This window comes from Andrographis paniculata, unplaced genomic scaffold (genome assembly GCF_009805555.1).
Source record: "Andrographis paniculata isolate CXL003 unplaced genomic scaffold, ASM980555v1 Contig65END, whole genome shotgun sequence".
In the NCBI taxonomy this organism is placed as follows: Eukaryota; Viridiplantae; Streptophyta; class Magnoliopsida; order Lamiales; family Acanthaceae; genus Andrographis; species Andrographis paniculata.
The window spans coordinates 476,541-488,151 of NW_026137601.1; the positions used below are offsets into that span (position 1 = coordinate 476,541).

Genomic DNA, 11,611 nt, shown 5'->3' on the forward strand with positions numbered 1-11,611 from the left:
ACCAACTACCATCTCTCTATCTCTCTATCCATCAAGGGGATCTTTTCAAACCATATATATATCTTTATTGATTTAATTCGGGGACCAATTCAAATTTATTAACTTACATTCAGGTAATAAATACACCCATATATGGTCGAGGAATAGGGATAATTAGGGGTAGATGAAATCAAAATAAATTAATATTTAATTGTTTTATGTGCGCGTGGTTGGTGAAATCAAATGTATATATATATATATATATATAGATAGCATTGATTAAGAGTAATTAATATTATTACTTTATCGTTGACTAGGCTTTCTAATGATTACTTATTTACTACATTGATTACAGGTAGTTCAATTAGACTAATATTAATTATATATAATTGATGCGTGTACATCTGAACTAGCTGTGTATATATATATATATATATATGTATGTATGTATGTATGTATGTATGCATGTATTCGTGTGTACACGTTTGAAGGTACAGCCAAGGCATCATCAACATGAACTTGGAATTAGGCAGTAAATTACATTTGTTAAGAAAATGGTAATTTTCAATTCATTCATATATATATATATATATATATTGGCCAAAACTTTCAAATAAAGAGTTGTTGGGTCAAGGGCGATGTGACGAACACACACCCACACGCTAATAAATTAAACAACCCCATTGATTATTAATTAATTAATTAATTGAGATTGAGACCCATTAACTCTCACTCACTAATAAGTAATCACAACAACGACCCCTCATCTATCCATCTAGATGCATTTCAAATTAATAAGTCTATTTTTTTTTATATTCAGTTCTCAATGAAATGAGAGTGGGTTGGGTAGTTAGCTAGTACAGCAGTTTAATTCCATGAATGTGTGTGTGTATGACTCATTCGGGCCCACTGGACTTGGAAGCCCATTTATAACTATATAATGCGTGTTGTTATGTTAATTTAAATCTAAATAGATGGTTTGTCGCAAAATTCTTAACAAATTTACACACACACAGCCATATATATAATACAGTACCATTTATTTATTTTTTTGATAAATATTTATTAATTATTATATGGGTAGGCCGGCCGGCCATCTTAAGTAACTATTTAATGAATGAAGGTACAAGGAGGCGGAGAATATTGGTTTGGTCTGTCCGATCCGATGGGATTTCATATGATTTGCACGTGGAAATGGATGTGGCTGTCGTTGTCGTTGTCCGCCAAATCCATACCCATAAAACACAAGGCAACAAAGGCTAAAGCATAGTTACTAAAGATAAAAAAGCATATATCTAGCACAAAATAATAGGTGATAATAAAAAAAATTAAGAAAAAAAAACCGAGTTGAAGAAAATATCTTTCTGTAAAATTAATCTAGTATTCCGATTATTTGTATCATTTAAAAAATAAAATAACTTATATCATTTCGAACAATACTAAAAAAAAGAAAAAGAAAAGAGAATATGATAGAAGAAAGAAAGATCTCATAAATATTACGAAAAAAAGACTTATTTTAGATCTAAAATAAATTTTGAGATTCCATTTTTCATATTTTTAAGAAATCATATTTACAATATATCAACTTATATAGAATAAAATTTATTCATTTAATGTGGATATAATTTTATTGATTTTTTGTATTGGAGCTGTGAAAGTGTTATTTCAATCCAACATTCACAATTCGGTTTGGTCATTAAATAATGTACTAATACAATGCATGCTGCTCGCTCGGTCGCGTACGTGTGTGTAGGTGTAGGACTATCTCGGGTATAGGACAAACTACATCTCTCTCTCGCTAGCTCCCTTACGATCTGCTTTGCTTTACGGAGTCTCCAATGCCGTTTACCTCGCTTCTGTCGACTCACCAGCTTCTACAATTCATTCATCTTCTCTATCTCTCTCGTCATCATCAAACTTGGACTGCAACTGCAATCTGAATGGGTGGCCGCGCTCACCGTCGACGTAGCCACAACTATCCCCCACCCACCACTACCAGTCTCCAAGTTCTTCTCGATCTTGATTTCAACTCGTCGTCCCACTATCACCATCACCCCACCGATGAATATGATGATATTAATAGCATTATTCTGCCTCTTATCACTGCTACTTCTTCTTCTTCCCCAACCCCCTGCAGCTGCAGTACCGCCGCCGCCTTCTCCACTCATGATCATCACCATTCTAAAAAAAATAGCTACAATAATAGTCCTCGATCCCCTTGTTCATCTCAGTACCAGAACCAGTACCACTCTCTCCTCACACTCCTTTCCCTCCTAAAGAAGAAGCCATCTCCACTCTCCCAACAGACCCTTTCATCCCTTTTCACCATGATCTCCGCCAATCTCTTCCGCCCTCTCCGCCCCCGCCCTGCACACCACTATGACGATGATGGTGGTCGTGATGAAGATGACGATGAGGACGAGAATGATGCCAGCTGGCCCCATCTCAGCATAGTGTACGACATACTCCTCCAGTTGGTTATCAATCTTGAACCCAACACTCTCCCCAACTACATCGATCATTCCTTCATTGTCAGGCTGCTCAACGTTTTCCATACTCAGGACGAAAGGGAACGAAACCGCCTCAAGATCGTGTGCCACAAGATATACTCCAGGCTGCACACGTCGAGATCCTTCATCAGGAAGGCAACAGCTAACGTGATTTTGGACTACATTTTCGATTCAGAAACTCCTACTAGTAGTAGCAGTAGGATGCAGTATTACAACTACGACTGCAGGGGAATCGGGATCGGGATCGGAATCGGAGATCTATTGGAGATATGGGGAAGCATAATAAATGGTTTCAGCGTACCGCTCAAGGAAGAACACAGAGTTTTCTTGAGCAAAGTCCTGGTCCCCCTGCACAGGCCAAAGGAGATGCAGGCGTACCACAAGCAGCTGGCCTATTGCATATACCAATTCGTGGAGAAGGATCCCCGATTGGGGGCGGAGGTGCTCAGAAGCATTCTCAAGTACTGGCCAAAGACTAATTGCCACAAGGAGGTGCTGTTGATCGGGGAGGTGGAGGAATTGGTGGACAGGATGACGATGACATTAGAGTCACCTGCTGCAGAGAAACAAAACAATTACCAGTACCACAACCATCCGCGGGTTCTTCTGCAGGCTCTGGCTCTGCCTCTCTGCACCCAGATGACCAAGTGTTTGAGCAGTTGGAATGTACAGGTATGTATTTATGTATGTATGTATGTATGTAGATGGGCAGGTAACTCAGCTGAATGTATAAAAGTGATAAAATAAAGCAGGTTGCAGAGAGGGCGCACTATGTTTGGATGAAGGAGCAATTTGTGAAGACGGTGGCGGTGGCGGGGTCGGAGGAGGGAGTGTTTGGAGTTATAGTGGGAGGGATTGAGAAGAATCTGAGAGAGCACTGGAGCAGGAGCGTGCGAGAACTGTCGCAGAATGTCAAGCAAGTGCTGGAGGAAATGGAACCGGAGCTCTATGCAGCAGCTGCTGCTGCTGGTGAATCTGAAGATAGTAGAAGTACTAGTATGAGGTGGAGGAGGAAGAGGGAGAGGCGTTGGGAAAGAGTGGAGATGGCAGCACAGATTAATCAATTCATACGAGATCAGTTGCAATGCAAGCTTCCTCCGTCTCCGTCTCCGTCTCCGTCTCCATCTCCATCTTCGCAACTCAAATATTAAATTTTTTATTATTTTCAGAATTCTCTAATATATGTTCTTTTTTTTTTTTTTTTTCCCGAGTTTTTTATTGATTGATTATTTTTTATTATGTAACTATGGGTGTGTTTGTTTGAAGGATTTTGGACTATTCATCCAATTTTTTTCCCCCAAAAACGTCAAATCAAACACCTATTTTTTATTTTTTATATTATACTAAAAATCAATTTTACATTCAAAATATCACATCAAACCCTATTTATATTATATCATACAACTATTCAAATTCAAAAATTTTACTATTCAAATCCCAATCCAAAATCCAAACCCCCAAACAAACACACCCTATATAAATTCTCTATATAAAATATTTTGTTATTATATTCAAACCAGTATATATATTATTAGTATTTTAAATATAAATTTGACTCGACAAAATAAATCACATTAGTTTAACCAGCTATGTATGTGGCAGGTAAATATTATTAATATAATTATTGTGAGAGAATATACTAATACTCGTATTAATTTTTTTCCAAAATAAAATAGTGAAAATTTTAAAAAATTATTGTATAAACAAGCTTAAATATTTCATACACTGATAATAATTTTTAAATTAAATGGATTGTAGTTGTTAATTGGAATGGACTGAAGTCTCTGTCTTAAGCCCAAAATTTCAAAAATAATGATAAATCTAGCCCTAATGTTATTTGGGTCGTCGCCTTCTTCTTCATCTGGCTTCGTCTCCTGTAGCCTCAGAGACTTCCGTCGCAGAGCAGTTCGTCCCCAGCTGCTTGCTTTTAATGTTTTCCTCTCCAATCAGGCATCATCCCCATTTATCACCGGAACGCTCCTACTTTTCCGGCCATGGCCTTCTTGAGTAGATTCAGACAATCAAAAACTAAATTTAACATTTTCTTCTGCAATTCCAAGAGATGCTATATTCTTAATTACCAGTCCACAGTAGCTAGTCTTGACATTCGTTCTCGCACTTTATTCCCGGTATTGAATAGTCCTAATTCCACCAAGCACAGTATCTTTTCTGACTTTTGCAGCAATATCAGGTTCTATGCAGCGCCGATTCAGGTATTGCGTTGCAAAGATCAAAGAATCATGTTTGAATTTGTGTTGATAATATCAAGAGTGAAACATATCGGCCTTATTCTTCGTTACTTTAAGTTCCAGGCCAACCAGAAGAAAGAAGAAAGGGACACAAGTGGCCCTAGGTTGAACGAGGATATTACAGCTCCGTCTATTAGACTTGTTTCGGATGAAGGTGAGTGCACACGAATTTGAAATTTCAGACTGCTTATGCTGCAATTTCTTGAGGTTCACATCTGTATACAATTTAGGATATGTTGCGGATCTGTATATTGATCATTTAGCTTGATTGGCGAACTCTAGTATTTATATATTTATTCCTGATTATGATATAACTGAAGAAAGCTGCAGCCTGCTTCTTGAATTAATCACTAGTATCAGTCATTGGCCTGGATGGTAGTGTCTGTATCACTGAAAGTTGAATGTTACCTAAAGGAGACTTCAATATTGATAATTAAGAGCATAAGATATTGCTTCACTGAGAAGATGTTACCTGACACTAAAAATGGAACCCGATAAGTCTTAGCATAAGATATTTGTAAGTCTTAGCATGGGCTATTGACCTAGATGCTTTAGTTTTTGTATTTCAGTGAAATTTAAAAGATCCTGATAGAGCAAGTAAATCACTGGGATACTTAAATTTTAGTTTTTGTATTTCAGTGAAATTTAAAAGATCCTGATAGGGCTAGTAAAATCACTGGGATGCTTGAATTTTATGCATTTACAAAAGCATTTTAGTCAAGCTGAGAGTGTTTGGTTGTGTACTTATAGGTCACATGGTAATGTCGAGGTATGAAGCATTGACACGGGCCAGAAGCCATAAGCTGGACTTGGTTGAGGTATTCTTTGTAATTTATTTGGTCTCAAGAAATCTGTGAGTAAGCTTCTGGCTGCTTGTTTCTTGTCATTGTTATTACTAGTTACTATATACATATATGTGATTAGAGTCTTGATATTACACAAACATAATTTTCCCCAGACATATTCTTTTCTTTTTCCTTTAAATGGGCATACCTACTTGGGCACATTGAGCTTATGAGAGAACGTGTTACACTTGTAATTTGCCAAACCATGTCATGCTTGGAGAAAAGTAATTATTACATGGATTATACAACACACATGTATTCCTGGCTAGTTAGGGTGAGGTGGTTTGGGATTAATTGAATCTGAGCTTTTTGGAAGGAGTTATGAAACTGAAGTGTGCAAATATAGTGCTTCGTTTCATTAAACTGTAATAGAAAGTTATTTCTCCCAAATTAGTAATCCATTTGTTACAATAAGTATAAGAAAGTTATTTGTTGTTTTGGGAAACATGAAATGCGATCCTTTACTGTTGGCTTCTTAAGGAAATGCTATTTATATTTTGCTATCAAGAAAATTGTTCGGTTCAAATTTTATATACTTTCTTCTCTTGTACTTTTATACAATATATTTGTAGTAAGATATTTGATCTTGCATTTCTTCTTCTAATTATCAGGTTGATAGACATGCCATACCACCTGTGTGCAAAATTTTTGACTACCATAAAGAAAAGTACCTTCACCAAACAAAGGAAAAGGAACGTGCTAAAAGCAAGGTGGTTTATTTCTACTTATCAAAGATTATGTTTAATGGCAGACAAGTTTACGTAGTCAACTTGAGTAGCTTTATTGCATTTTTGGTGTTTCTTCTTTCACAACACACCTTGATTCGTAATGCTGATAGTCATACACTTGACACTTTTTCATGTTTATCTTGGTGATTCAAACCAAAACTTGGACAGGACAATCCACCTTTATGTTTGGAATTTTTTTTTCTTGTATTGATTGGTTTAACTATCAGAAGATCTATTATGGGATTCAATAGGCATATCTATTGAAGCAACTATGAGAGTTCAATACTTCAAGGTTGAGTGCTTATATTAGTGTTTTGTCATTCTTTATAGCCATTTTCTGACATACTTGTCTTTTACAGACTACACTGAAGGCAGGATCTGTTAAAGAAGTACGATTTGCTGCTAAGATTGTGAGTTCTTATTATGTTATCATTTCCATTCACTGTTTATTCTGATTTAGAGAGCCAATTTTGAAGTCATACATGATACATGGCTTACAGTCATACATGATACATGGCTGATGACTTTTCTCAATGGGTATATGCAAGTTATACTTAATGGAAACTAGCCAATGACATAAAAATTTATATATATATATATATATAAATATTTATATATTATGCATTCACCTTCAATTTGATACTGTATAAGAAGAGAGAGTTACTTTTTTCTCCTTTTGTGAATGGGTTTGATGCAAACTAGAAAATGGTCTAGTGAAGATAAGAGTAGGTTTTGATACTTTAATATGTTGCTGTGATTTTCAGAATATCTCATTTCAATTGTTTTTCTGGTTGCAGAAACCGAAAGACCTTCAAATAAAAGCTGATATGGTTAAGAGACTCATGGAAAGTGGCCATCGAGTGAAGGTACTTTGTTTCTCTGGCTGCCTTAATGGATAGTTATAGATTTCCTTTCAGTTGTGTGTGAAAGCAGTGAAAAGGGTTCTAGAAAGAGTGACAAATGAATAATTATTTTCTCCATTAAGGACTTAATGCAGTAATTTTACTATTCTTCAATGTTGGTTAGAAAATGCAACCCTTCTTTCCCCAGATATGTTGCTGTAGGTCCATGTAACTGGGTATGCAGTTAAGCAAATGAAGCTACAGTAGTCCTGCTGTGTAGTTTCACTAGAAAATGCAATCTTTCTTCCCCCAAACACCCCCTACCCCCCCACGGCCCCAATTGTTTGAATTATTATGACTGTTTATTATTATTTCCAATATACGCTGATACTTTTATTGCTAAAATTTCTTTTGCACTTGATTTTTCTTTTTTTATGTCGGCATGTTTGAAAGATTCTGAGTGCCTCTGGATTTATTGTTACCTTGCCCCCTCCTAATCTCATCACTGCAAGGAAAATATGAATTTTGCTACTTGTGGTTGATCTGATAAAGTCTATATATAATTCCTTAAGTCATCAGCAATTGGTGTCTTTATGTCTCATCATCCTATGACAGTGTACAGCCATTGAGCCAACAGAGAATATGGACTTGGAACACCTGATATCTACTTTTTCTGCTTTGGTGAGAGTTAATTTTATTTATCTCTAGTTCCTAATTGGGTAATGCTAATTTCACTGGCTCCACCTCCTGTTCCTTGCATGACTTTGAGAACTGTTATGTTGCATCAGATTAAAGACATAGCTGTTGAAGAAACTGGACCACAGATTGAAAAGAAACAGGCTTACATTGTTGTAAGGCATGCCAAGTTTGGACCCCCTAAAAAGGCAGGAAAGAAAGCTTCTAAGGCTGCTGTCTCTCCAAACACTAGCAGTCAATCCAGTAAAAACCAGCCATTCCAAGATGATTGTGATGCTATAGAAGGTGGCTCAGATACTGGGGAAGATGAAGTCCACGCTACTAAATCTCAATCGGCTGTTTCTGATGGAGGTGACAGTAGCCACTCAGCTTTTTATTTCACTGATGAAGAGAATATGGTGCCTAAGAGCCCCACAAATGATCAATCAACAGTGTCATCGAGGTCATCACCCTATGTTATGGATGAAAACCCGATACATATAGCTGAGTCTGCAGCTACCCGGGCACCATCATCACCTTCATTTGGGGTAAACAGGTATGCAAGAGATCCTGCTCCAGTAAGGGCTCCTCCTCAGCAGGCAAAGGAAAACAGATATGCACGAGATGGTACACCTGGAAGACCGCCATCAAGAATTCCTGTAAGTGCCGGTGGCAATGGTGGGCAGTTTCCAAACAGAGGAAGGCAACAGGAGTACAGATTGCCTCAACAAAGACCACCTCAGCAAGATGCTTTTGGCTCCAGCCCTGCCAATTCCCCATCGAAAAACTATGGTATTTTTAGCTCAGGCAACTCTAATCCTACAGGCAATGAACAAAATGCATCCCCAGATATGAACAGATACAGGAAAAAGTGATTCCCAGGTGTGGTGCAAGAGCTTCCAGCAGCACAAGAGAGGCCTCATCCCCCACATGGAGTCGATGATCCTCCATGCTACTATTGTTGGTGCAGATAGTTCGAAAGTGATTCTCAAATGTGATGGAAATCCCGAGTTGATGGTGATGATGATATCTCATCAAATTCTTTTTGTAAATCTGTAGCCCAATTATAGCTTGAGTGAGAGAGCATTGGATACGTAGTAGGGCAGCTGTAGTTGTGTTCCATAAAAATATACACTTAGGTTTTGAGTTTTATGTTCCGGTTGACTTAAAATTATTATTATTATTATTATTTTAATTTATAATATTTATATTATTTTAAATATAAAATAATATAAAAATTAAAATAAAAATGGTATTCTCTAGGTTAATTTAATTTCTTTAAAAAATTTTGGGTCTGTTTCGTGTTGGGTTGGTACAAAGTTTGTTCGAATTTCGGATGATTTAAAACTCTTGAAACTAATTCAGTGTTTGAGTATAGTGTTTGAGTATAAGGAGATTCCGGGTTTGAATCGACAATTTTTTTGTTTTTCTGGAATTCCACCCGACATGAACACAATCCAAAAGCAGAATTGACACCCGACTGCTTCCTCCCTCCCTCGTCCAATCTAATGAAACCCCCGATTACTGCTGCTACCCACCACAGTGAAAGAGCCCAGTCAAATTACCTATCTGCTCTGATATTTCCCCCAATTTCTTGTTATCCATTCAAATTCAGTTACGAGATTCCCTGGTTGCATATGGTGACGCCCAAGGCATGTTCCTAGTTTAGACTCGCGTTCCCTGTCTTCCACATCATTAATTAGTTGGTTGTGCTAGCGGTGATGGAAGAAGGTGCTGAAGACGTAGTGATTGTTGGTGCTGGTATTGCTGGCCTCGCAACCTCCCTCGGACTTCACAGGTACGCTTTCCACTTGATTGATGTTCTCCCCCGCTCGCTCCTATGTATATATCGTCGAGTGTCGACGATCCCTAATGCATATTTTTATTACTCCAAATGATTTTTCGCATCCATCAGCTGAAAATGAAATGATATAACAGCGCCTATGCCTATCACTCAATAACAAACAAAACAAACTATTTCACAGATTGGGTATTCGGAGCTTGGTATTGGAATCTGCAGACACCTTGAGAGCTGAAGGATACGCCCTTGCGTTGTGGACTAATGCTTGGAAGGCATTAGATGCCATAGGTGTTGGGGACCTTCTCCGTCAAAAGCATGAGCAGCTCGATAGGTGATTGCATTGCATTTCATTTCATTTCATTTCATTGATTGAAGGAAGCACCTAGCACTAGCAGCTACCATTTATTACTTTTACTTATGTGTGCACTGCAGACTAGTGATCACATCATTGGTTTCTGGGCAGCCAATTGCAGAGCTACCTATCGAGTGAGTACGAGACTGATTGACGCTTTGTTACGTTCTCCCCACCCCAACACTAGTTCCATCCAACTCCAAGCATTTGATCGAGTATCCCCAATTCTGAAACAGGGAGCCTAATGAAGTTCGGCGCATCAATAGAAAAGTGCTGATCGAAACCTTAAGAGATCAACTCCCCCACAGAACCATCAGATATTCATCCAAAGTTGTGCAAATAAAGGAGTCTGGCTTGTTCAAGTCAATTAATCTAGCAGATGGAACCCTTGTTAAGGCTAAGGTAACTAATAATAGCAATTTGTTTTCTAAGGGATATAGATAGATATGGACACACGCCTTCCTTATTCGATCTGAGCTAGGTTTTGATTGGATGTGATGGAGTAAATTCGGTGGTGGCAAAATATCTTGGCTTCAGTGAGGCATCAGAGGCAGGACGAGCATCCATACGGGGCTATGTAGAATGCAAGGATGGGCATGGTTTGGGGTCTAGCTTCTTGCAGTTCTTCGGAAATGGCGTCAGATATGGGGTCAGTCCATGCGACCACCTGGGCGTCTACTGGTTTTTCACATACATACCCTCCTCTGACTCTCCGGGAGGTGAGCTGATTTTGCATATTCTTATCCATGGTTCTGTTTCATTAATCAGCTGCGAATGTGGGTGTGATGTTATGTCAAACAGGCATGAGAGAAGACCCAAGTAAGATGAAACAATTTGTCCTTAGCAAGCTTGGAAATGTGGCCCCACAAGTGAAGGACATCTTCAGGAAAACAGATGCAAAGAGCATGATATGGTCCCAATTGAGATACAGACATCCCTGGGAGTTGCTGCTGCGAGGATGCATCAGTAAAGGAAACGTGGCAGTTGCAGGCGACGCACTGCACCCCATGACACCTGAGATTGGGCAAGGTGGGTGCTCTGCCCTGGAGGATGCTGTGGTTTTAGCCCGGGTTTTAGGTGAAGCACTGAAAGGAAGGAGTGGGAGTGAGAGGGGATTGGAGTTGGAGTTGGAGAAGTACGCGAAGCAGAGGAGATGGAGAAGCATCCAGCTGGTAAGTGTGGCTTATGCTGTAGGGTTCATACAGCTGCAGCAGAGCAATTGGATGGGGATAGGGATGTTGACGAGAGACAACAAGATCATGGGCAGATTCTTGGCTGCCCTGTTGCTGCGGATGTCTAAATTTGACTGCGGATGTCTCGTCTCGTCTCTGCTGAATGAATGAATCAACAATGACAATGGTACTTATAAATACTGATAATACTCCCTACTAAATATCATGAGTGAGTGAGTATGACATTACAGAAATTGCTTTGTGTCTTGTATTGCCTGTCTCATATTGAAACTGCTGTGTATATATTAATTGAATTATGTAAGACAGACTACATATATTAGTCAAATCTACACTAAACTAGGCCATCCTTACGAGACTTTACAAATAATGTTAGATACTACCACTAGTGCCGCAATGGAGACAGATTGCCACAATTATGGGATGCTCAGGCTCTGTTT

At 38.5% G+C, this 11,611-nt stretch overlaps 3 protein-coding genes across 5 annotated transcripts; all 3 read left to right on the top strand.

Moving 5' to 3' along the window:
- Positions 1 to 2,306: 2,306 nt before the first annotated feature.
- On the top strand, positions 2,307 to 4,095 carry LOC127262340 (serine/threonine protein phosphatase 2A 57 kDa regulatory subunit B' alpha isoform-like). Its single transcript, XM_051290991.1, has 3 exons — positions 2,307 to 3,161; positions 3,242 to 3,624; positions 4,092 to 4,095. The coding sequence occupies exons 1-3, from the start codon at positions 2,307 to 2,309 to the stop codon at positions 4,093 to 4,095; spliced, it is 1,242 nt and encodes a 413-aa protein (XP_051146948.1).
- A 224-nt stretch (positions 4,096 to 4,319) lies between these two features.
- LOC127262612 (translation initiation factor IF3-1, mitochondrial) lies at positions 4,320 to 9,023 on the top strand. 2 transcript variants are annotated; one of them, XM_051291376.1, is made up of 8 exons: positions 4,320 to 4,702; positions 4,796 to 4,892; positions 5,489 to 5,556; positions 6,195 to 6,293; positions 6,671 to 6,721; positions 7,109 to 7,177; positions 7,769 to 7,834; positions 7,942 to 9,023. In XM_051291376.1, exons 1-8 carry the CDS (start codon positions 4,484 to 4,486, stop codon positions 8,701 to 8,703), a joined length of 1,431 nt encoding a protein of 476 aa, XP_051147333.1. In that variant the 5' UTR covers positions 4,320 to 4,483; the 3' UTR covers positions 8,704 to 9,023. The 2 variants fall into 2 exon arrangements, with proteins under 2 accessions (XP_051147333.1, XP_051147334.1); XM_051291377.1 differs by having other exon boundaries at positions 4,802 to 4,892.
- Positions 9,024 to 9,164: 141 nt separating this feature from the next.
- Positions 9,165 to 11,518, top strand: LOC127262625 (monooxygenase 2-like). Of its 2 annotated transcripts, none has more exons than XM_051291401.1 (6): positions 9,165 to 9,626; positions 9,814 to 9,960; positions 10,093 to 10,119; positions 10,218 to 10,383; positions 10,463 to 10,700; positions 10,783 to 11,518. In XM_051291401.1, the coding sequence occupies exons 1-6, from the start codon at positions 9,550 to 9,552 to the stop codon at positions 11,322 to 11,324; spliced, it is 1,197 nt and encodes a 398-aa protein (XP_051147358.1). In that variant the 5' UTR covers positions 9,165 to 9,549; the 3' UTR covers positions 11,325 to 11,518. The 2 variants fall into 2 exon arrangements, with proteins under 2 accessions (XP_051147358.1, XP_051147357.1); XM_051291400.1 differs by having other exon boundaries at positions 9,167 to 9,626; positions 10,062 to 10,115.
- Positions 11,519 to 11,611: the final 93 nt, after the last annotated feature.